The 26,794-nt window shown below is 37.9% G+C and overlaps 1 protein-coding gene across 2 annotated transcripts; it reads left to right on the top strand.

Moving 5' to 3' along the window:
• Positions 1–357: 357 nt before the first annotated feature.
• LOC129756522 (MFS-type transporter SLC18B1-like) lies at positions 358–22,103 on the top strand. Of its 2 annotated transcripts, none has more exons than XM_055753436.1 (8): positions 358–1,473; positions 10,327–10,644; positions 10,705–11,035; positions 11,105–11,270; positions 11,385–11,480; positions 20,567–20,884; positions 21,119–21,247; positions 21,315–22,103. In XM_055753436.1, the coding sequence occupies exons 1-8, from the start codon at positions 1,363–1,365 to the stop codon at positions 21,385–21,387; spliced, it is 1,542 nt and encodes a 513-aa protein (XP_055609411.1). In that variant the 5' UTR covers positions 358–1,362; the 3' UTR covers positions 21,388–22,103. The 2 variants fall into 2 exon arrangements, with proteins under 2 accessions (XP_055609411.1, XP_055609410.1); XM_055753435.1 differs by having other exon boundaries at positions 361–1,473; positions 21,303–22,103.
• Positions 22,104–26,794: the final 4,691 nt, after the last annotated feature.

Below are 26,794 nucleotides of genomic sequence, written 5' to 3'. Positions count from 1 at the left end.
AGTCATCCAACTGCATCAGCCACACTAAAACAGAACATAATGGGCAAGGAAACCGCAAACACTCAAATAGAAAACAGATCCCGAGAGAAAGTGTGAACCGAATGGGTGTCTAATGTGCTCACACTTTACTTGCTAACACGAGCTTCCATAGATCACCGGATCCCTCCCATTGGAGTGAGGTTGAGTCGCTCTGATTCTGAGTGTGGCTCAGGGAAATCGAATATTACATTACAGCAGCAGTAGGAAAAAAAAATGAAGCTTATCGATAAGACATGCTAGTTGAGCTACCCGCCCAGTTCGAACTGTTCAGATTCTGGGCCCGTTTGCCTGAGAGTAAGTGCTCTTTGATGGCTTGTTACAACTGTTTGCGAATTACTTCTGATCAGTCTGTTTCGGTTGTCGGTTTGAAGTAGATCATCTGGTACGGGATCCTGTCCAGAAACGTGGCGTTGCCGTTTGGCGAAGGTCGTTATTTGTGGGGAAGAAAGTTGTTAGAGGCGAATGTGCGATTTGAGTTAGATTTCTCGGGTTCAACTTCAAAAATTGTATCGGAATCGGCAAATTCACAGAGAAGAAAGTTTAATCTAAGCGGCTGGTCCTGCAAAATGTATCTGAACCGTTTACATGTAAAGCGCCTGCAGGTCACGCGTTTATCGGTTTCGACGACCCATCCCTGAGATTGGTTCAACCGTCAGTGGAAGAATTTATTGTGCCGTGCTGTTCCGTTGCTGTCAGAAGTTCAGCGATTGAAGATCCTCAACTTATGAAAGTACGAAAGAAATAATCAAATTGTGCCAAAACAATTCGGCAGCCTTTGTTGTCGGAAAAGCTGAGGAGGAATCCAGTGAGAAGTGAGCTCGAATAGTGAGCATTTTGGATCCTGTTGTGTGCCAAAGTTCCGTGTGTTTGATTTGTTAATCAGAAACGAAATCAGATTAATCGAAGACACTACGCAGTAGAAATCGTGGCATCATCGACGGGAACTGATCACAGTTTCATAACGTCTCGATCTAGCGTGTGTTTCTTCCGTGTAATTCAATAGCTTGGCATTCTAAACAAGTGGTGTGTAAAATTACTGCCAGGCTCTAGTCTGCATTAGTATTTTTTCCCCCTCCGTTGAACAGTCCGAATCTTCTCGGAGTGCATTGGATTCGACACCTTATCAGTGGTAATTAGTCGTTGCTTTCTAATTGGTCAGGCATCAGAAACGGCGCAAAGATCACCGACATCAAGTAGGACCAAGGTTCCGGACAATCAATTGGGCCATCCGCGGTCCAGCTGTCCTGAATACTCGCGGTTCAGGTTAGAGGCGAACAGTGATAACAACACGATCATAACTTACCCAAATTTAGCTACCGTACAATGGCATTAAAGTTCACCAGACGGCAATGGCTCACACTCATGATTATGGGACTGGCAGATTTCTGCAATGCAGTCTGCGTCAGTCTACAGGCTCCGTTTTTCCCCGCAGAGGTATGTTTCTAGTAAATATTACAATTTTTTAAAATATCTGAAAGAGTTATTGCATTTGAACTTTTGAATTTCTACTTGAACATTGATATGAAGCAACTGATTCTCTCTTGTAAATGTGCAAAAGTGTAGATATTGCTCTATCTATTAAAAATGATCTTCATTTATTTTAACAAGCTGCAAACAAGTTTTTTATAGGGAAACAAAACAAAAAACAATACACTGGAGGTACCAAAAAAACATCTGAAGAGATAACTAAAAAATACAAGAATTATACTGCAGGGGAGAGTCGAAGATCGTGGATTACTTTTTCATCTTGAAAGTTTTTTGTAACAAAAACTTTAATCGAATTCAACATAAGTATAATTTAACTAATCAGTAATCAGTAGGTAATCGTTAGGCTCGAGTTCGATACCTGTTCGAGGTGATTTTTTTAACCATTCATGATCGATGCATTTTACGCTAAACGGTGAGGCGTAGATCCATCAAACAAAGCAATACTAAAATAATGTATGACTTTCTCTAGAATACAAGCAATTAACACAAACTCATACATTATGATTTTTGGTGCTTTGCATCACCCACCAAGACGCTACTAGTAATGAAATGCAACAATCAAAATAATTGTGTTGAATTTGGATTTATCGCCAAACTTTGACATTTTCTGACATAGAAAAGTGAGATCTTCTTTGAAGATGAGACAATTTTAAAACACTAATTATAACACAAATAATTATAGAAATAGCTTGAAATCTAGAGTTACATAAAATTCAGTTAGTATAAAATTCAGGAAAAATATTCAGTTAGGCTTCCGCTTTTCCAAATCCGAATTGCCGGGCCTTACGCTTAACCCCTGCCATCAGATTTTGTATAGCCACCTTGTCCACCTTCTTCGCCGCAGAAAGCCAGTTTGCCTTGAACTGCTGCTCGTCCTTAGCAGTTTGTTTGGTCTTCTTTAGGTTCCACTTGACAATAGCCCAGTATTTCCCAATTGGGCGGAGCTCTGGCGTGTTGGGAGGGTTCTTGTCCTTGGGAACCATCTGCACGTTGTTGGCGGCGTACCACTCCATGGCCTTTTTACCGTTATGGCAAGATGCCAAATTCGGCCAAAACAGCACGGAACAACCGTGTTTCTTCAGGAAAGGCAGCAGACGTTTATTCAAACACTCTTTCACGTAAATTTCTTGGTTGGCAGTCCCGGAAGATATGAAAATGCTGCTTTTCAAGCCACAGGTACAGATGGCTTGCTAAACAGATATTTTTTCGCGAACTTTGACAGTTTCATGTGCCTGAAAATATCTGCTACCTTTCCCCTTCCTTTTGCCGTAGGCTTTGACGTAGGTTTCGTCGTCCATTACCACGCAGCAAAGATCCCTAACTATCAAGATGATCGGGCATATTATTTCACGAACGAATCTTCGGAGACAACAACACAATGTATATGGTGCTGCCATCCAACGAGATGGGATCCAAGCTTTGCACTTGACGATTGCACCTCTCACTAATACATTGAAAACAAACGTCACTTTTCCCAAACAAGATTTTTGTTTACATTGTTCACGCCAATCATTTTGCACTATGGGTGAATTGTTATTCTTTGCCACTGTTGATGGAACATTTTGTTGCAACTGGCCGGAATTTTCAAGTTTATTTTCTCAAATTTGCTAAACAGCCAAGTTTTGATTGAATGAATTTTGAAAAGAGGGTCTCGTACAGAATCAATGTTTTATTTATACGGCGCAAATAAACGTTTCAAATAAACATATCAAAAATTAAAACAACTGCTGGCATAAATATTCCACAAGCTTCATAATGTTCAATCCAGTTACATATATATTCAACACATTAGACCAACTTTGTAAAAATTCACATTTGAGGCCCTTGGAGCCAAAGGGGTATAAGTGTATGAAAGCTTATTTCGAGAAAACAAGCTTTTAAATTGATGTGTTTAGCCATTTTCCATATATTTTTCGGGAATTTGTATTTTTCTTTCTAATGTAAAAGTATGTCAATTAAATTCAAAAATTCCGAAAAAATCATCAAATAGGTTTGTAATGTGTAGAACCGTTTCGCATCATTAACTCAAAATCAACCATTTTGTCACTTATACCCCTTTGGCTCTGAGAGCCTCATTTTTGTTTGCAACTTAGACCACTGTGCTGTGGTGTAGACAAAGAGAACTGGGATGTAAACAAAAAAGTAAACGCGAGCTGCTTTGATTTTTATTTGTTTTTATGCAGTAGTGTGTGTAACAGATTACACAATTTGAGCTTGGATCTCAGTCCGTAAAATCTGTTTTGGCGCTAGTGTTCGGTCGCCAAAATTTCTCGGAAGCCGGTAGGACCTGCACGCAGTCAAACTTCGTCAGCATCGTCGTGTACAGCCTCCGGGATCGCGCTTTGGCCGTCGTATTTTGTTTATCATCGCGATTTGGAGTACCTTCTTGTAAGTCGATAGTCCGGCTCGTTTTTTTTGCTCGATGCACGGTTGTAGACGATACACTCAGCTTATTTGCGACATCTCGGAGAGAGAGATTAGGGTTTCGCTTGAAACTACCGGCAACTCTCTTTGTCGTCTCAGCGGCTTCCGATTTTCGATTTCCCCCCGATCCAGACTTCCTGGCTGTCGACAAACGTTCCCCAAACACTTTAAATAACATTTGTAACGGTTGATTTGGCAACTTTTAGCGATTTTGCCAGCTTTGAGTGCAAGTAGCTCGAATTTTCGCGATGCGCGAGCAAAATTTTGATACGCTGCTCTTCTTCTCTGGACTGCATTTTGACAACTGAAGAGTGAATTCCAAAATCAAAATAGGAGCAACAGGTCCAAAAAAGCAAGCAAGGTATTCTACTCTACACACAAAATTTTAAATCCAAAATCAAATTGATATGAACGAGTAAGGTTTTCCAAGACTAACAATCTAGACTAAAAATTAATGCCCGAACCTTAAAAATCCTTTTCAAGTTCAAAATTTTGCTACAGTTTTTCGGAATTTATTCACTTGTTCATAGAAATTCAGGTCTGATTATTAAGTTTAAAATTAAATTAAATCCATTTCGGATGTTCTGGTTCCATAAAACAAAAAACAAAATTGTATTCAAATATCGTATTTCAGATTAGGATCCAGTTTAGTATTCTTGATATTCAGTTCGAATAATCATCAGGAATTAGAAATGAAAAACTGCTTTTAAATCCTTGACCTAATTTGGTTTTTCATTTCATATGAAATTTGAATTATGTTTTTCGAAAATAAAATGCATTTACAATATTTTGATAAAAATTTCCCGAATATAAAAAAAGAGAAATTTTGTTTTATAAAAAAAATTTGAAGTTCTTAAACTAACTTTAACACAAAATTCTAATATTTTAAGCTTCCCAGAATAATAATCTCAGATTACTATGACGACAGTTAAGAAAACGATATTTACACAACTTGTTCGCAGAAGTCAAATTTCTCCTCTATCGTACATTTGAGCACGCATTTGAAAGGGGCTACTATTCTTTGCGAATCAAAGCAATGTCAAAATTGTATGTAGCGATAAGGCTTAATTGAGCCTTAGTCAACTCATTGACCAGGTAATTATTTCGAAATTTTCAAGAACTAAGATTTAATTCATAGTTAAATCACCTTAACATTCTTGGAGCACTTTCAAACATTTTTGAATGTTCATTCTATAAGATTTTAAGTTCAGGAGAATTTTTATTGTAGAAAAAAAGTTAAACTAAGCGAAAAAAATGCATATACTAATGATTTATTTTGGATTTTTCTTATACACAAGATGAATGGAAAATATGTACAAAAAAAGGTCTATAATTTCTTTTTCGTCGAGTCCAAAACTAGTTGGTGTGTTCTATAAACTTGTTTCTAGGCTAAAAAAAAGACACTATAACTAAGTTTTGAAATTTGAACAGTGTTGTCAGAATAAGTTGGGTTTTTTTTATGTAAATGCCTTTTCCATAATTTTTCAACCTTTAAGACATTTAAGGGTCGCCTTAGAGTTGTCCAATCGAATTGAAATTTAGCACAGTTTGTTGTCTTGAAAAAAAGATCTGGGAGTGGGAGCAGAGAAATTTTGGTTTTTAAAAACCCTACTGTATGTTTTTTTTTACTATAGGGATTTTCTTACATAGCACAGTGGTTTAAAACTCGAAAAATGTGATCATGGGCTTTTTGATGCCTTAGATGTCAAAATAGCTTGATGACATGTTCTACAATGTTTCATTATTTTTAATTGCGCATATTTTGCTATAATTTTTTTCTGCCGATCCACCTAAAAGTGAGATTTTTTTTTATTTTTCAGTTTGTCATCCAATCAAAATGATGTCTTCAGAAAACTTGTAGACAATACAATTTTGAAAACTTTGTAAAAACTTTAAAGCTCTATCTTTTCAAACAACAGATTAATAGACATTTTTCTAAAAACTAACCTCAAAAAACGAAATTTTCGTTTAACTTTTTTCAAAGCGACTTTCGAGTCTTACTTTATATAAAAGAGTTGTAACAATTGTAAAAATACACAACTTCATTGAACGTGTCAAGTTTCTATCTTGACGTTAAATGGTACTTTTCGTGTAATTACGTTTTAAAATTGCATATTTTCAGTGTTCCATATCTCTAAAAGTTGCAAACTTATGACAACAAAATTATTTGCATTTGAAAGGCACATTCTTAAGCTTTAATGAACATATAATTTCATTTGTATGTATCAGATTCTACTACTGAAATAATTTATCTGAAAGATGGTAGTTTTCAAGTTTTTGCTAAGCCATCCTGGCAATCTCTTGCTGTTTAGCAAAAGGAAGGATGAAATCTTCTTTTTTTCCATTCCTACCGTTGACAAGTGAAGACGACAGTTCTTAATTTGTTAAGATTGAAGAGTTGGCCCTGTCTAGAAGCGTTAGTTCCATTATAGTTAGTTAATCATTTATCTGAAAGAAGGTTTTGAAGTAATGGGCATTTTGCGTATATTATCAACACACATCTTTTCAAATGTTGCCGCTTGCACACGAAAGTGATATCGATGGATGATTTTGTAACCTTTAATTTTCATGGCTTTATTTAAAGTTTTTTTTTTTATTTATGAAGTTTTTTTTGGTTGAATAGTTGCGTAAGAGAGTAGATTAAAATGAAATTTAAAAATTATTTTTCATGATCTTCTTCTTCTGATTGTTCTAAATCAAGCATGTAGTTTGCATCGGCAATAAAGGGAAAATGTGGTCTTGGTTTAGATTTTCTCAGGCTTGTTAAAAGAGGGTCCGAATATTCGAGCATCCGATGCATAAGGTCGATCTTTGTTGCTTGCCTTGAAAATTTTTGAGTGTGATGTTCTCTAAAATTTCGAATATCCTCATTCCTAGACTCTTGGGCGTCTTTGAATAACTGCCCAATGGGTATTAAAAAGTGGTTCACGATTCGAGCCCCATGAAATAAAATTTTGTGAACTTACCTTGAAGAAAGGAAACTTAAATTGATGAAAAGAAACTCAATCTTAAAGGAGAATGGAACACTTAACTTCAACTTGACGTATCGAACGATGGAATTAACGCTCCTAGACAGAGCCAACTCTTTAATCTTAACAAATTAAGAACTGTCGTCTTCACTTGTCAACGGTAGGAATGGAAAAAAGGAGATTTCATCCTTCCTTTTGCTAAACAGCAAGATATTGCCAGGCTGGCTTAACAAAAGCTTGAAAACTACCATATTTCAAATAAATGATTTTAGTAGCAAAACCTGATACATACAAATGAAATTATGCAGTGAGCGAAATAAGAATAGCACCACTATGTGTTTTGCTTGTTAAAATATGAATGATTGAAAATTACGAAAATTTTCTTCCACAGATTGTTCTCAATTGCTTAACGGATAAATCAAGCATAAGTTTACTTTTTTTGGACGTAGCAATTGGTGTTGAGGACCAATAATGTGATGTGAAAAAGGGGTGCGAAATAAGAATAGAACCACTTGAGTCTTCTAACAAAAAAAAGACTATTTTCTAAAATTTACTGTGTAAAAGTGAATAATAATAATGCTTCTACGAGTTATTTGAATAGATAACTGCATTTTAGGAGTTTTCCATAATTCCAAAGGATTTTATAGATTTTAAAATGGGGGTTTTAAGAGATGCTCCTCTAGCGTTAAGGAATTTCATAGTTTAGCTGTAATTCTTCATGAAATTACTAACTGTCTTCATTAAAATGTCGTGAAATGATGAAACAAACATTCAGGATTAATTTTTAATCAGAAAAAATAGGTTGGAAATCAAAAACTTTGATTTTGTTCAGTAAACCACACTTTTTTCCAGTTTCAAGTCGTAGATGGCAGCACTATCTTGCAGTTATCACCAAATTTTGTCTCAATATTGATTTTTCAGGTTTATTTAGGCCCATCTTCATCATTTTGAGGTATTTTCCAATTACAGTTTTGATTAAGTTCACGCTGCAGAAAGCTTTTCCGAATTTGCAAAAGAATCACCAGCACAAAAATGTATAGCCGCCAAAATTCCTGCTCATCTCAAGTTCCAATCCAATTGCAAATCATACCAATAATACTGCTAGCCGTCTGGTCCATCAAGCTGCATCCCAAAGTATTACTTTATTCTGATAATCGGTCCAAAAAATTCACTTTTAGTGACCTTGATGCATTTCTATTTTTTCGGATTTAGTGATCTTAGAATTTCCAAAGCGTTCACACGGTACATATATTTATTTCTTGACCAAAATCGTCCAGCACTCCCTGATTAATCCCAGTTATTCGAAAATGGGCATGAATTTTGTTTAATGGCCAGACAGTGCTGCCATCTATGACTTAAAACTAGAGAAATAGTGTTTGATTATTATAAAACATTGGTATTTTTTAATTCCAACCTGCTTTTTGGATTCAAAATCAGCCTCAAATCTATGTTTCTTCATTTTGCATCATAGTTATGAATGTTAATGAAGAAATCAAGCAGTTTGATAAAGTTTTGTAGCTCAAATATCTAATTCCTTAACGCTAGAGGAGCATCTCTTAAAACCCCCATTTTAAAACCTTAGAAAACCTTTGGAATTTTGGAAAACTCCTAAAATGCAGTTGTCTATTAAAATAACCCATGGAAGCATTTTTATTCACTTCTACACAGTAAATTTTTATTACTAATATAGTTTTTGTTGGAAAAACTCAAGTGATTCTATTTTTATTTCGCACCCCTTTTCCACATTTTTGGTCCTCAACGCCAATTGCCACGTCCAAAAAAAGTAAACTTATGCTTGATTTATCCGTTAAGCAATTCAGAACAATCTGTGGAAGAAAATTTTCGTAATTTTCAATCATTCATATTTTAACAAGCAAAACACATAGTGGTGCTATTCTTATTTCGCTCACTGTATGTTCATTGAAGCTTAAGAATGTGCCTTTCAAATGCATATAATTTGAATATCATAAATTTGCAACTTTCAGAGATATGGAACATTGAAAATATGCAATTTTAAAACGTGATCACACAAAAAGTACCATTTAACGTCAAGATAGAAACTTGACACCTTCAACGAAGTTGTGTATTTTTATAATTGTTAAAACTCTTTCATATTTTTTTTTTTCATATTTTCCAAGTAAGACTCGAAAGTCGCTTTGAAAAAAGTTAAACGAAAATTTCGTTTTTTGAGGTTAGTTTTTAGAAAAATGTCTATAAATCTGTTGTTTGAAAATATAGAGCTTTAAAGTCTTTTACAATTTTTTTTAAAATGGTATTGTCTACAAGTTGTTTGCAGACATCATTTTGATTGGATGACAAACTCATAAATTAAAAAAAAATCTCACTTTTAGTTGACTCACTCAAGTTAAACGAAAATTTCGTTTTTTGAGGTTAGTTTTTAGAAAAATGTCTATAAATCTGTTGTTTGAAAATATAGAGCTTTAAAGTCTTTTACAATTTTTTTTAAAATGGTATTGTCTACAAGTTGTTTGCAGACATCATTTTGATTGGATGACAAACTCATAAATTAAAAAAAAATCTCACTTTTAGTTGATCTCACTGAGTTGACAAAATGAGAAAAAATATTGAAATTTTAAATTATAGAGGTGTGAATTAGATTCAGCAACTGAATTCCTTCGAATTAATAAAATAAAATAGATTATTGGATGACAACTTAATATCTTCTTATTGGAAAGTTATTCGAATCTAGCACCTTCTTTCAAAATGTGTCGAATTTGAGTTTTAAAATTAATTATATTCAAACAATATTCTGCTATTCATTGCATTTTAGTATATCTATTCATTTTTTTTATCAAAAGTTTAAAAAAGTTTTGTAAAACAAAACCTTAAATATAAATGCTAGAGCATCGCAGTTGCAGGTTTTTCAATTTAATTTATTATTTAAAGTGTTAATGTTAAATTTTCTTCTCAAACGGGTTACAATTAGGTACTGATGTAGTTATACTATCATATTTCATGTGAATAAATAATCTTAACAGGTTTGACGGTGAAATCTTATCAGTGATTACTCATCAAAGTCGAAAAAAATAGTTTTTTTTTTCAAGGAAATTAATTTTCTAAATTAAATTAATTTAAATCTAATATAACCTAAATAAATTTTTCAAATTTATCCTTAATTTTTTTGTTTATTTACAAAGTATTGATCCAATAAATGTTTACGATTATTCAAAAACTGTTTCAAAATGTCATTGAATTTTCAACACTATCCATTGAAAGTTTTGTAATACTACAGTTCACAAACTAATAAATTTGATAATGTTTGAAATTATTTTTCTGTTATGTCCCATTTGTTTTAGCTAAATTTCATGAAATCTAATATTTTAAGAAATTAGTTGGGCAGTTTCTTTTCTATTTATGCATTTTCTTTATTTTATTTCCTTTGCAGGCAGAAAGTAAAGGTGCCACGGCAACAGAATACGGGCTGGTGTTCGGTATTTTCGAGCTGATCGTGTTCATCATATCCCCCATCTATGGGCAGTATTTAAATCGACTAGGTCCAAAAGTATTATTCAACAGTGGAATCTTCACCACCGGAACGGCAGCCATTCTGTTTGGGCTGCTGGATCGTATCCCAAACCACCTGCCATTCATAACAGCAGCTTTCACAATCCGGATAGTGGAAGCACTGGGAAATGCTGCCTTCCTGACGGCATCATTTGCCATCATTGCCAAGGAGTTCCCAGATAATGTGGCCACCACTTTTGTAGGTATTATCAAGTGATCGAATTCGAGAAAGGTACCACGTATAGTTTTAATTTTGCAGGCTTCTCTGGAGACATGCTTCGGTCTTGGGCTGATCGTTGGACCTATGGTTGGAGGTGTACTGTACGATGCCGGAGGATACTATCTGCCATTTGTAGTCCTAGGGTCGGCACTGTTCATCACAGCCATTCTCACACTATGCATTCTTCCCAAACATCCGAATGAACCATACGAAGAAAACAGCAAATCGCTGTCGATGTGGTCGGTTTTAAAAATTCCCGGCGTCCTAGTTAGCACCCTGGCCATTTGCGCAACTAGTGCGTCGATCGGTTTTCTCAGTGCCACCTTGGAGCCACATTTAAGGCAGTTCAACCTTAGTCCTGTTATACTGGGTAGGATATTAAAGCGTAGCTTATGACTGTTATGGATAATACAATTTTATTGTTTTATATTTTTCAAAGGCGTTGTGTTTGTCATAAACGGAGGGGTCTATGCGGCATCTGCTCCCGTGTTTGGATGGATGGTGGACAAGTTCTTGAACCCCAAAGTTTGCTCCGGAATTGGATGTGCAATGATCGTCACAGGGTTTATGATTGTGGGACCTGCGCCGTTCATTCCGGTCGATACGTAAGTGAATCAATACAAATTTTTATAAAATATTTGCAAAATATGTATTCCGTTTTGAACTCAGCCGAATAATGCACTTACTAATCAATTTTTATGTTTTTGCTCATTTCTCAGAACACTAAAACTAGTTATTGTAGGGCTGGTTTTCCATGGATTCGGTATTGCTGCTGTACTAGTATCTGGATTTACGGATTCTCTGCGGACAGCTATGTAAGTATTATTAATGAATTTCCTATTTCTTGAGAAAATTTTCACAAGCACCAAAGTTCAAAGAGTAGTGAAATATTAAAAAGTTCTGTAAAAAAAAATTCATTATACATATTTGAAAGCACGAATCATTTTGTGTGAAAATCAATATTGATGTCTTTTTCATCGATTTACTTCTATTTAAAAACCTTGCAAATGAATTAATCAATGAAAAACATAAAGAAACACTTGGGGAACATAATAAATTTTTCGAAACATATTAGTCGATTTAAAATCGTATTTAGGCTTCAAAAGAATCGTTCATATTAATTTTGATGAAACTTGCTCAAATATTAGTTTGAGAATATTTTGGTAAATAAATTGAACAGATTAGAGCTTTTTTCAACGAAATCCGGACAACCGAGCCGGACCAGACTTTCATTGAATATCCGAGCACGTTTGGGTAAAACTGGTCAATCTGGTAAGCTCAGTGGGGTTAGATGCAACATTAGTTTAGGGGGCATCCATAAATTACGTAACGCTCCTAGGGGGAAGGAGGGAGTAAGCTCAAGCGTTACGAATTGTGACATAGTGGAGGGGGGGAGGTATGCTCATTGTTACGTAACGATTTTTTCCTTAAAAATTTCAGTTCAGTTGCAGCTATTTTGATGACATGCAATTTTTGCAGAATGATAATCAAACAAAAATCCGCTTCAAATTTGTAAGCTTCAACATGATTGAAACTATTAAGTGGTAATCTTTCCTCTTTGAAGATTCAGAGATAGACTGTATTGAATATCTGTGAATTAACCGTTGGAAAACCGAAAATTATGTACATTTACCCCTAAGAATTCAATTTAACCTTAAGACTGAAATTTCACTGTTTTTTTCTCAATTTGATTAAAAAAAAAACAAATTTGATTCTTCAAACGAACAATACTTAGTGGAATATATTTTGCATGCTCCTTGAACAAAATAAAGTAAACAAGGTACATAGATCATCAGTTAACAAGCACAGAGCAGCTCGTAATGAGACAATCAATTCATTAGAGAAGTATCATAAATGAAAACTAAGGAGCGATTTGGATAGATATCAATTCCGTTTAGAAGAACGTTGAAAAATTTTGCTAAAATTTTCATTTTACCTTCGAAAATCAGTATTCAAAAACATGATAAGATGGGGGGGGGGGGGGGTAATTATCAGCGTTACGTAATTTTCAGAGGGGGGTACGTCGAAGCGTTACGATTTGTGACATACGGGGGGGGGGAGGGGGTCAAAAAAGTGCATTTTTTGCGTTACGTAATTTATGGATGCCGTCTTATGTGTTACACAGCAATTATTGAATTTACAAATAATCCAGAGGCATAAAAAACAGGCTATCAGTTTCTCATGTATAGTTAGCTAGTGTAGAGAAAAGGCGGGCCAATTCATGGGAGCTTTTCATAAACATGCCTTCTAGCCTAAAATTTCAACACCTATCAAGCTTTCTCCTATTGACGCACTAATACCTGTCTATCCACCTTTCTTTCAAATTTCTATAAAAAATAAAATTCTCTCTAGTTTTCATTCCGCAGAACATGCCATTAAAATTGTAATCATAATCGATATTGATTATTGAGGTTACAAGTGAAATGAACAACAATATTTAGCACTGGAATTATAGCAGAATATAACTGATTTTTTATGATGATTGTACTGAATTTTTATAGATGGATACAAATGTTGATAAATAATTTGTGTCAAAAAGGTACAGATGGTTGAAAGTGCAGACTGCTGAAATTTTTTTTATTTGTTGATCACCCAGATGGTAAATCTGTTTTCGGATTGCATTCCAAGGCACGGTGAGCCACCGCGTTCCCGCAGTATGCTACTCTGGTTCCATGGGTGCAATTGGTCCACTCTAGATAATATGTATCCCTACTCAATAAAGTCCACCTGGGGCCTCTGATCATAATTCCCATCCGGACCTGCATCGAAGGCTGTACCCGAGATGGGAGACAAAGTCCGCGCTTAAGTGCTTATCGGCTTAATCAGTTTCAAGTCCAAACTCCATCATCCCGCATCCTTCTGGCCATATGTTAGACAACGAAAAGGTACTCAAGGTGTACCTCATACTATTAAATACAACGACACAACTCTATTCTCGGCATTCTTTCAGAGCGTGCTAAGTAATAAATCACCACCTTTGTCGGAATCGTACCTGAATAGTTTGCAGAGCCGAGACTTCAACCTGGATATGCTGATTTTATCCCCGAATGATGTGTTCCGCAAGATGGCCGCGTTGGATGATTCGAAAGGTCCTGGTCCGGATGGAATTTCACCAGCTCTGGTCAAAAAATGCGCTGACTCATTGTCCGTTCCTATGTCGATTATTTTCAACCAGTCATTGATGGAGGGTATTTTTCCCAATGCCTGGAAAAATGCATCGATTACGCCGATTCACAAATCCGGAAACATACACCAATCTGAAAACAATCGCGGAATATCTATTCTGAACTGTTTTCCGAAGGTGTTTGAGAGTCTAGTATTTGACGTGCTTTACCAATCGGTGCGTCATACTATTTCGGAAGATCAACATGGGTTTATGAAAGGTAGATCCACGACCACTAACCTTATGACTTACGTTTCGAAGTTGGTTCCTAGACTAGACAAACGTCAACAAGTCGATGCTGTGTATGTAGACTTGAGCAAGGCTTTCGATAAGGTACCACACGAGCTAGCTATTGAAAAAATGCGTCGTACTGGACTCCCAGATTGGCTTTGTAGGTGGCTCAACTCATACCTTGTAGTCCGAACTGCTTTTGTACGACTGAAAAACATTAACTCGACACCTTTCGAAATCACTTCTGGAGTTCTTCAGGGAAGCCATTTAGGACCTTTGATCTTTCTTCTCTTCATAAACGACCTAGGCTCCACGATCGAATCAGAAAAGTTACTGTACGCCGATGATCTCAAGATTTTCCGAACGATTTCCTCTCTGGTTGATTGTTGTGCTCTTCAAAAGGACATAGACACACTTTCAAGTTGGTGCTACCAAAACGGTATGGCACCCAATGTTACTAAGTGCAGTGTCATCTCATTCTCTCGTCTACGTCGTCCACTGAATTTCGAATATAATGTGCTAACGACCGTTTTGAACCGCACATCTACTGTCAAGGACCTTGGAATTATTTTGGACAGTAAACTAAACTTTTCCCAGCATATCTCCGCAACAGTAGCGAAAGGCTTTGCAGTTCTTGGATTTATACGACGAAACACATCATTTTTCAATGACTTATACAGTTTGAAATCTTTGTACTGTGATCTTGTGCGCAGTATTATGGAGTACGGGTGCAAATTTGGGCACCATATCAGACTGTGCATGTAAACAGGGTCGAGAAAGTACAACGATGCTTCATCAGATATCCTCTGGCGTCAACTACCATGGATCGACGCTCATAACCTCCCGCCTTATGAACAACGCTGTTTGTTTTTGCATTTGCCGACACTGGAATCAAGGCGCGTTTACCTACAACGGCTTTTCATCTTCGACCTCCTGCAGAACAACGTGGATTGCTCAGAACTGCTATCACTACTGCCGTTAAATGCTCCCATCACAACAACCCGGACGCGCGATTTTCTTAGACTTGCCCTGCGACGAACCCAATACGGTCAAAACAACCCGTTTGATTTCGATTTCAATGTTTCCAAAACTGTTTTTAAATCTAGAATAAGATAGTTTAAATATTTTTTATTGTACTTAGTTTTTTGAGCATCTGCAAGGATTGAAATAAATAAAAAATAAAAATATATACCCTGTCTATTGTTACGATTCAAGACTATGGACCTCTCCTCTGACAACCCGAGGTCCGGCCTTTACTCGTAACGCGAGGCTCGCTTGGTTTCCACGATTATCGTGCGCTCGGCCTTTGTTCGAGACCATTGTAAGAGACCAATGACCTCTCCTCTAACGACTCGAGATCATGGCTTCGTTTGGTTTGGCTCGAGGCCCTCTCCTCTTTGCCCCTTCATGTGCCAAATCGAAAGCAGTTTTTGGACACGCGCCTGTCACAGCACATGTCCGGGGCTTTACGAAACTACTCGGATGACTCCCGGCGAAGACATCATCCTACACCGATTCGAGTGACTCACCGGCCGACGACGTGAAGTCACTCTACCCGAGAGTTTTCCGCTGCGTAAATACTCTTCCCCCTACGAGTTCGACTGCGAAGAAGGTATAGTCTTATCCCCGCAGCTTCCGTCGTAGGGAGCGCGTTCTACTCAGATACATCGCGGCGGTGGAGGTATCCTTCACAACGTTTACGACGTACCTAACAGCTCGGTATACGCAGAAAGTAGATTCTTATCTTTGTATGCTTTACTGCTAGGGTCGGAAGCACACTCCTTGAATCCACCCCGCCGAAAGGGCATTCATCTCCGATCGTGGTCCGGTCATCTTTCTTCCTTTGGCTAGTGACTTTGGGGCTGGCAACCCTAGGCTTTTTGCCCGCCATTTACCGAATCAAGAGCAACTTATCCTGCCAGGACCTGGACACGCGCCTGTCACAGCACATGTACGGGTCTTTTACGCTTACGACTCAGAGGAATCCTGACGATAATGTCATCCTACCCGGCTCGAGTGGCTCATCCGATGGCGATGTTAGACCACTCTACCCGAGAGTATTCCGCGACATGAATACTCTTCCCTCTATGAGTTCGACTGTGGAGAAGGTCTTGTCTTATCCTCACAGCTTCCGTCGCAGAGGGCGCGTTCGACTCGGATACTCCGCGACGGTAACGGTGGAGGTATCCTACACACAGACGCGCGAAGTACCTAGCAGCTCGGCATACGTAGAAGGTAAAGTCTTATCTTTGTATTTACTGCCAGGGTCGGACGCACACTACTAAGGTGCTCCCCGACGAAGGAATCACCCTACATCGGTCGCAGACTGGTGCTGGTTCCAACTCCTCTGCAGGGCAGTCATGATCCGGGTGAACCCATCACTGACCACGCGCCAAGTATTGACATCCTCACACATCTTCCGCACGATGTTTTCAGCTGTCGTGTCTGGTCCGCAGGCGGCAAGCATGTTGTTCGTACCCCTTTCGAACCTTGGATAGTTGAACACTACGTGCTCTGGTGGCTCAACTGTGTCTCCGCAGGTTGGGCAGAATGGCGATGCCACGTGTCCAAATCGATGGTGGTACTGGAAGAAGCATCCGTGACCAGTCAAGAACTGTGTCATGCATAAATTCACCTCTCCATGCGTCCGATCCATCCAAAATCCGACGTAAGGGATCAAGCGATGTGTCCACTGGTCACGTTCCGAGCTCGAGGCCTCTCTGGCATGTTTCCGCACGTCGGGCATGTGCCTGTGCTCGTAGCAGAAGGTATCTTCCTCTTTTTTTTATTAGTTGATCACCCAGGTGGTAAATCCTTTTTACGGATTGCATTCCAAGGAACGGCGAGCCACCGCGTCCCCCCAGTTTGCTACTCTGGGCCCATGGGTGCAATTGGACGACTCATGATACTATGTACCCCTACGCCATAAAATCCACCTGGGGCCTCTGGCCATATTTCCCACCCGGACCTGCAACAGAGGCTATCACTTGATGGGAAGACCATACTCGCGCTAAGCGCTTCACGGCAATACTCATTTTTATACGTGCTACACCAGCAATCTTCAACCACTCTTTGTCACGATTCACGACTCACGAGTTGGCAGTCCGTTCGCCGCTACTCGTGACTCGAGTTCCACATACGGCCTCTTGTCACAATTTGAGCCGTCTTGACCCGTCTCTCCTCGTGACTCGAGACCTTCTCACGCTCATCCTCTTGACCTGATTCGAGGCGACTCTACCCACCACTCCTCGTGTCTTGAGGGTCCTCGCTCAAATCGTCTCTTGACCCAATTCGAGACGAGAACAACTCGCCTCTCCTCGGGTCTGGAGATATCCACACATCCTACTGTTTCTCCGTCTCGACTCTTCGAGACTCAACTTGAGGCCTGCCTTCCAGGCTGCCTTCCAGGCTGCTGCTCCGTACCGCAAAATAGACGAGGTCACACTCGCCAGGACCCTCCTTCTGATGCAGCGGATCGCCGACTTGATCGACATGGCCCGCGAGAGGGCTGCTGTCGCCCTTGCCGCTCTTTTACAGGCGTAGTCGACGTGGGCCGTAAAGCTCAGCCAGTCGTCGATCATCACCCTCAGGTATTTGATCGCACGCTTGGATTCGATTGCGCACGGTCCAGCTGCAATCGTCCCTGATTGTACTGAGATCAGTTTAGTGATCAGCACCATTTCGGTCTTGTGGTGAGCCAGACGTAAGCTCTTGGAGCGCATCCAACTTTCCACCTTCTCGATAGCTACTGTGGCGAGTAGCTGGACCCCTTCGGTTGATGGGCCCGATGCTAGGAGAACCACGTCATCGGCAAATCCCACAAGTCTCACTCCCGTGGGGAGACGCAGTCTCAGCAGTTCGCCGTAGACAATGTTCCACAATACCGGGCCAAGTATCGATCCTTGTGGAACCCCTGCCGAGACTCTCACTGTTGAAGGCGTTCTTCACGTCAAGGGTGACCACTGCGCAAAACCGGTCTCCTCTTCTCTTCTTCATTCTGGCTTCATCTGCCCTTTCGATGACCCCTCGAATGGCATCCACCGTACTGCGGCCTTTCCGAAAACCGAACTGTTTGTCGGATAGGCCGTTCGCACTTTCGGTGTAAAGCTGGATCCTGCTCTATACCACCTTCTCGAACACCTTTCCAGCAGTATCCAGGAGACATATCGGGCGATATGCTGATGGGTCACCTGGTGGCTTGTCCGGTTTTGTCAGGAGCACCAATCGCTACCGCTTCCACGCGTCTGGGAAAACCCTATCATCCACGTACTGTTGCAGTGATGACCGGAACATTTCGGGATGTTCCACGAGTGCGGCCTTCACTGCTACATTACGGATGCCATCCGGACCCGGAGCTCTGTTCAACTGAAGGGATTTAGCAATGTCGCCTAGTTCCTCCAGCGAAATCTGCTCCTTCTTACTCGTATCCCAGTCGTATTTTTTTATTAGTTGTTAACCCAGGTGGTAAATCCATTTTACGGATTGCATTCCAAGGCGCGACGAACCACCGCGTCCCCCCAGTTTGCTACTCTGGCTCCATGGGTGCAATTGGACGACTCATGATACAATGCTAAGGAATACTGTACCCCCAACGCCATAAAGTCTACCTGGGGTTACTGACTTTTGCTCCCACCTCGAACTGTTTGACACACTTTGCTTCGATAGTGGGAGGTCAATTCGCGCTAGTGCGCCCCAAGGCAATGCTCGTTTCCGAATCCTCTGTCAGCAATACCTCATTCTAACACAACTCGATGCGCAACCCCTCCTCTGACGAGTTAGGACCCGACATCTCATCGTGTAAATGAGGTCCACACGCAGCGCAACTACTAACTTTGTGAATCCAGTCCAGGAAGTCCGGAAACACAAAGCGAGTTGTCGATGACACTTTCTCTGTTCAAACACGCGGGTAGGGGGGTGAGCCCCCTAAGCCACGTGTAGGACTCAGACTCTTCCGAACTCACAAGTATTGTTGACTTAAGTCACCACTCAGCGCAACTACTCGCTCTTCAAGTCGGGTGCATGACTCACCCGAAGCGCAGATCGAGCTATAGACCGCCCTCATCAGGTTACACTCGCGGTTCAGGCGCATCAATTCCCGAAACGCGTGTCGAATCCTGACACCTCCGGCAAACTGTGCCTCTCAGACGCTGACGTGTAAAACACGTCCCTAAGTGATCGGCCCACCATTGGCCACCACTTTGTGCATCTACTCGTTTTGCGAGTCGGGTCTATACCCACCGAAACGCAAAACGAGTTGGCGATCGCTCTCCCTCCGGTCACATCCGCATACCAGGGCCATGACCCCCCGAACACGTGTTAGACCCTCACGCTCAAACCCAAGTACTGGTACCTAAGTACCCGGGTGCACCACTTCTGCATCGGATTGTGTTTGATATGATCCGTGTAAAAACGGCCTTGCCGCTCTCTTACATGTGTACTTGACGTGGCTGTTGAAGCTAAAGTAGTCAACAATCATAATATTCAGGCTCACAAGAAGAGTAGAAGAGTCCATTGCAAGAAGGACAACATCGTCCGTGTGTTCCACTAGCTTCACTATCGCTGGAAGTATTCCTGTCAATAGTTCGTCGTTTGTTGAGTTCCGCAGAACTGGGTCGAGTATTGGACTCTTGTGTCTTCATTCCCTCGTTGATCATAATTACCCTGTTTGTTCATAATTACCCCCTTGTCTAAGGGGTAATTATGAACACTGTAACGATTATTGTTGTGTGATGACTTTTGATATTGGCTTTACTCCTAGATTAAAACCACATCTAAACAGTGCATTGTAGTGAGATTTGTAATTTTTATAAATTTACTGTTGAAAAGATATAGGTTATTTTCAGTTTGACATAACTGGAAGGCATCTTTTCAAATAATCACAGACCCACAATTCTAAAAAAACATAATGTAATGTTTTAGGCTCATTTTCTAGTTTTGGATGGTTTTATGATTTTGAAGGTAAAAAGAAAATTTGTATCATAAACCAATGCTGAAAAACCACGTGTTCATAATCACCCCGCATCTTGAAAAGTATGGGGTAAATATGAAAACTTTTATGTGCGTGGGAGGAATTTTTTATCAACAGAAAATCTTATCACACCACATCAAGCATCAATAACTAAAGTTTTAATTTAAAAAAACAACATGTTATCTCCATTCACATTGACGGGGGAGTCAATTGACAAGACACGTCTCAAAACGATTGTCTTTTCTCTGAGACATGAAAAGAACAGGGAAGAAGGGGCAAATTCACAAAACTTCTTAACAAATCGCAGGATACCCCTTCGTTGAATTTTAGACCTTTACTACCTAACGTAAGGTCAGAGTAGAAAATGTAATGTTATCCAATCCTTAAATGTTATTGTGTTGTTAGAACTCTTTGTTTAATCAAGTTTAATACTTTTTCTGAATCTATCTACTTTTATTTAGTTATGTTATGGATGAAAAATATCGCTTGCAAGAGTAAAATGAGTCAGCTAACTTCAAAATACTTTCAATTTCTAACAGATCTAACGGCATGCAGGACAACATCGAAACGTATGGGATCATCTCCGGTCTGTGGACCTCGACCTTTGCCTTCGGAGCATTCGTGGGCCCCTCGGTTTCCGGTCTGCTGTACGATGTACTGGGCTTCCGGCTAGCAACCATGTTCATTGTGGCCCTGGTGGCCATCGTTGGCGTCGTTATTTGGTTCTTCATAATGTGCGATCGCACCAAGGGCCAGTACAAAAAACTCGATTCGACCGAATCCCTGGTCAAAAGCACCGATGGCAGATCCATTGATGGCAGTGCATCCAGCTCCAGTAGTTTGGATATCAGCTTCCGGTGAGTAGTGTTTTTGATAGGGTATGAGTGGACGAAGGATTGAACTTGATGTGCTACTCTGAGACGTGAACACGTGACGGAGCTTATCATTGAAGTGCTTACTTTCAAATTGTTTATACTTTTTGAGAGACGTCAGGGGCCATCGGGCTTCCGTGTGTGTGTGTGTTTGATGATCAATAACAAATCGCTGATTAGAGTACCATGAATGAGTCTAACGCATTTGTTTAATTGCAGTAATAAAACCGGGTTTTTGGGAAGTCAGCACTCCATCAGCATCGAATCGTGGCGTCCTTCGCCAAACAGCCTGATTATCAGCAACAGCTACAACAGTAAACAAGGACATTGGGCACGATCAGTTACAGAGTAAGATTCTCCTTGATCTTTTCATGCGAAAACGACTGATACTTATAATTTTCAGGCTGGAAACTAGCAATGTGGCACAATACGGTCCTCAGTATGGAAGCTTCGACGCTCGCCCGGCATTCCACGATACCATGTCCTAGAATGATGAACTCTTCGAAACGACAAGAGTCGTTAAGGTTGGAAAACAAAGCTTGAATCTAACCTTTTTTGCAGTTCGATATCTGTAAACAAGGAGGTAGATCTTGTAACGACTCTTAAATTTATAGGCGCCCACTCATAAAAAGGAACGCAAGCACGTATCTTGGTATTTTAGATATCAGCAAACAATATTCATTTGAATGAATATACACATACCTTAAAACGCAGCATGTTTCGTTTGGAATGAATGGTATATTGTTTGAAAAGTCACCCATAGCTGTCATTCAGTATAAGGATGTAGAAAATTATCGTCATTATTTTGTTCTTTTTTCCATTTGTATATGTTTCCTATTACATTTTACCATACTCGTATGTTCTCCTTTTTTATTAAATGTGTTCTTTATTTAATACAAAACCAATGCATTGTCATGACTTGGAAGTGCCCTGGCAGCTTCCCATTAGAATGTAACCAACTTCAAAGAATAACAAAAGTTCTCCCCGTCAAGAGGTAGAACCCCGCAGAAATTGCTCAAGTGTGATGATAGCCCGCTTATTTCTTTCGTTTTTTTTTGTTCTGCTGCCACCCTGACAGGCGGCAAATACGCGAGGCAATGTGCGATAAGCGACGACTGTGCTGTATGGATGATTATTTAAATAGGCGAAATAAACGATAGATCACTGCTAAGAAATGGAAAAATCCACCTCGAGTAACTACTATTATCCGCTATCACTTTCTGCTAGACAATCTTCGAAAACTCCCTTCTGGCTGGGATGCTGCCGGCGAGGATCGAGCTGTCATTCATTAGCGATCAGCTGACGAAAGGTTCGCGAGCAGTGTCGGAGAGCAGTTGGTGAATCTTTCTAGAAGTCTTTATCAACAAGCAGTTTCAGTAACGAGTGGAGAAGGTTGAGTTTAAGGTTTTGTGTTCTTTATAAAATACTTACAATCTCGACATAATACTTTGTTGCAGTTTTCTTTGCAATGGAGCTAGAAGCTTCCCTTTAAACCCGGATCATTTCTTAAATATCTATGAAGAAAATTCGTTTTTATTATGAAAAACGAATAATCCGTACGTGTTTAAAAAATCATTTGAATTGTGATTGTATTAAATTGTATATCTGTTATTTATGTCTGTATTAAATTGTATATCTGTTATATAGTGCTGCAAATTATTTATTCATAAAATAAATATCACATAATTATAATATAATTCATAACATATTATATTTCACCTCATTTTACGGGAAACACTCCTTCCATTTTGTAAAGGGAACCTTTTACAACCCACATGGAGTATTGCAGCAATCGAATCGCTTTTAAGTGTTTATCTCAAAAATTTTGTTTGAAACGAGTATGAACATTATGAAATTATTTGTTTTGATTGGAAACCTTTTCCATGTTTGCAAAAGGGTGCTTTCACCCAAAACATTGCACTTGCAAATTTTTTTCTTGTACCGTAAAACGGGAAAACTTTGATCACCGGGGTAACTTTGACCTACAATAAATTTTTCCACATTATCATCAATAACTTAGTCTATAGTTTGAATTTTTGAAAATTGTTTTCTACGTTTGAAAGCCTGTTAATTGAGTATCAAATACTCAAAATTTGGTCAGTATTTAAAAATTTTTCTGATAGTAAAAATGTAATTTCAAAATCTTAAAATATCTATTTTTTCCGAGGCTCGCGAACAAACAGCTCTCCGGACAGGCGCGGTACTATGGGGGTGATCACCCGGTTTTGCCGCTTGAGGGGGGGGCCAAGCGGCAAAAAACCGTTACGAAACACTCGCAAACGCTGGATTTTGTATAAAAACTAAGAACTTTTTCTAGTAGGTGTACATTCCAATTTTCAAATTTTTCCACTCCGTGGGAGTGTTTGTTTAATAAAAGAATTTATTAACCACATAGCTTAAAATTGAAAAAAATTCAGTCCACCAAACTAAAACAGCTGTAACTTGCGATTCCCTGGAACGAATTTCATCAAGTAACTTTTGTTGAGGTACTTATAGCGTTGAATTAGAATTTGCTGACCATATATACTGGTCCTAAGTTTGGAATCACCCTCCCAAAAACAAAAACACCCTAACACCTTTTTCGTTAAAATTCTCTTGTTTCTCAACCGATTTTTATAAAATTTATAGTTTTGGAAAGCTTGTAACGTGACTCAAGTATAATTCTTAGAGAATATTCAGCTACAATTATTGAATTTAAAATTATTCGAAGTCTAAGAATTAAAAACCGAAAAAACAAGCTTCGGGAAAAAGGCTGTAAGTCAGCTATAAGGAGCTCGAAAAAAAATTCTCTTAAAGGCAGAGAAAGCTGAAGTTGGAAGCTATATGTTTCACAAAGTAATGTTTTAAGATCATTACCACAAAAAATGTGAAAAAGTGGATTAAAAAACGTACTTTTTAATGAGTCAATCTCCAAAGCTGTTCCAATCACAGTAGGAATTTTTTGAAAAGTGGATTGGAAAATGGACGTAACTTGTAACATTTTGACATCTTTAGATATATAAAACATGAAACACAGAATTATTACAGAATTCATCTCAATTTGAGATTCTCAAAAGCCCATATTTCATCTGAATTAAAGATATCGAAACTGTCTAGACCATTGAAATTAAAAAGATAAATTTTAATTTCAGATTTATTTTTTAAATAATTTCTTATTTTGAAACGTTTTTGAAAAAAATGAGCTTTGATTTTTTTTTTCCTCGACGTAGCAAAAATGATAGATTCTGATTTATCAATTTAAAACGAATCTTCATAATTCAAACTATAGTTGGTAATTTTTCAGATATTGAGAATTTTACGTTTAAAAAAGAAATAAAAATTTTAGATAAATTTATGGAAAATGTCCAAATATATTAAACTAAAAATGTATTTTCTCGAAATAAATTTTGATTTTTATGTTTCTTCTTTTCCAAGGCTTATTCGCTGTGATATTTTACGTCTTTCATTAGCTTTTATGCACTTATACCCCTTTGGCTCGAAGAACCTCATACATTTTGAGCCATTATCACAATTAAACAATTTTAAAAATGATCAGTAGTTTTTATAAAAAAAATCCATTCTTTAATTTAAGACTTTTAAAATTGAGTTAATTATGTAAGAAATGGTAACCATTTCTTCCAGAGTTGTTCTGAGATCTAATAATGTTTAAAATTATAAACAAATTTAAATTGTGGGGATTATATGGTTAAAAAAACTACATTTAAAATGTGAAACTTAGATTATTGGTTGGAACTTGATATCAGTTATGCTTCAAATTCTATACAAAACACGAAAAATTTTTGTGTTTTTCACCTACTTCGATTAGTACTTTTGCGTCAAAGCTTTAAGAGGCTCGATTTACCTGCGTTTGTATGTGAGTGCAGTTGTTCACGCATTGTTTGTTTTCTATGCAAAAGTGAAAAAAAAAATTATCACTTTTAAAATATTACTCACAATGGTATTTTTTGCACAATATTCGATGATACAGACGGTACTTTTGGTACATCTCAATTGATATCTATTCAATTTTCGAAAAATACTGAAAATACTTCTTCTGAAACTAGAGGTGATGGATAAAATCTGAAATCGAGTTCAGAAATTTATTCCCAAAATCAGTTTTTTGACCATAGGCTCCAAAAAATTGCCTATGTTTTAATTTTTCCTAGGTGAGATAAAACTATTCCGTCATCCCCAACTTTTTTCTCGGAAACAAGGCAATTGCTCAAGTTCAGAAGACATTTTCTAATTTTTGATCAATAAGGCTGCATTTCAGGATTCACACCAATTGTATACTGTTTTTTGCTCATCTACTTAATAATATTTTAAATTTTCAGTAGAAATCCAGCTTAATAATTTAGGTGAAAAAATCCACTCTGAATCTGAAAGTTTGGTTATTTCAATTGCACTTGATTATGAATTTTCAATGAAATATTGAAAGAGTATGAACTTTTAAAAATAAACTCTTTATTCAATATGTTTTTATTTAATTCAAACATTTATAAAAAAAAGAAGAAGAAATCATACGACTTTTCACCTTTTTCATAAATAATTCGTTGCGAATTAGTAAGTTTTTCTTTGGATTCAGTTCCAACAAAATTAAAAATCTAGTAAAAGAGCTTAAATTTCAAGAAAAAACAAAACAAAAAATTAAAATACACAAGCTTCATATCTAAGAATATGATTTTGATGATCTTATTTTAAAATTAAATTTATATTTAAAAATTGAAGAATTTGAACAAGAATTTAAAATAATTCGATACTTCTGAACAACGATTCAGCAAAATACTTCGGAATAAAAATGTTCAGTTTTTAATTCATAGTAATTTTCAACAAACACTTCTCTCAAATAATTGTTTGGAATGGATGCAAAATGAGAATCATTAGTATTTTGGTGAGGGTCTTATCCTGATATGAAAATTCCCAGTAAAAATATTGTGGATAACTTGAAGATTTTTTTAACATTTTCTTCTACGAAAATGTGTGTTTAATTTTCATTTGGGAAACGACATTTATATTGGAAAATTCTTTACAGAATTCTTAAAGCTATAATTTTTAAACTGCCAAATGTAAAAATTACAAAAATTTTCTTTTTATCGACACTTTTACGCAGTGAACATCTAAGATTCGCAGATTGTTTCGTAAAAGGATATCAAAATTAGTATATTGAGTACAATTTGTTAAAAATTTTCACTATTTTTCCTTTAGTTCAATTTTTTTTAATTACAAACCTACAAGTATTCAAACCTACAAAATACAAGTCTTTTTTGCACCTGCAAAAAGCCCCCCCCCCCCTCGTTCTCCACCATCTTTCACTATGTTTCTCAAAAGAAAACGTTTTTTCGCCAAATATTTACTGTCCTTCTTATTGATTGATTTTTGAAAATATGGAAAATCACCCCCCCCCCCCCCCCCCCCCCCCCCCAAGAGCCAACTCTAGGACCGCCCCTGTCTCCGGATGATTCCAAAAAGTATGTAGAAGCAAACGGGTGATTGAATGGGAAAGAACAACTTTTATTCTTTGTATATGCATAGTTATAGTACTATTTTTATAGTCATTTAATGATAAATTTCGATATTTAAAAAGTAAGGACATTTTCCAAGAGTAAGCCCTTACTGGTCAAATGGATAGGAATCCTATCAAATGATTAACTTTGAAAAAAAAAAATTGAAAATGGAAATAGTGGGAGAGCCTATGGGAATGTGTGAAGATGAAATTTCATTTGTATTTTTAAGCTCAAACTATTAAGCAATTATTATTATTTTTGCCCCTAGATGTATGCAGCATCATTGCTTTTTTCGACTTTTCGATTATGAGAAAACGGGCATCAAAGTTTGTTTTTCTAAATCATAATTATTGACTCGCTTTTTCTACTCAATTTTCGATGGAGTGTGTCTCAAGAGGTCTAAAATGAATGA

Source organism: Uranotaenia lowii, chromosome 3, assembly GCF_029784155.1.
Source record: "Uranotaenia lowii strain MFRU-FL chromosome 3, ASM2978415v1, whole genome shotgun sequence".
Lineage (NCBI taxonomy): Eukaryota > Metazoa > Arthropoda > Insecta > Diptera > Culicidae > Uranotaenia > Uranotaenia lowii.
The sequence above is the reverse complement of the archived record's forward strand: the minus strand, read 5'-3'. Positions and strand labels throughout refer to the sequence as shown.

Bases quoted from the DNA above. Each gene is read 5' to 3' on its own strand.
- LOC129756522 (XM_055753435.1), top strand. From the start codon at position 1,363: ATGGCATTAAAGTTCACCAGACGGCAATGGCTCACACTCATGATTATG. The intron at 10,645-10,704 runs GTAGGTATTATC...TTAATTTTGCAG, and splicing joins ATAATGTGGCCACCACTTTT to GCTTCTCTGGAGACATGCTT. The intron at 21,248-21,302 runs GTAAGATTCTCC...TATAATTTTCAG, and splicing joins TGGGCACGATCAGTTACAGA to GCTGGAAACTAGCAATGTGG.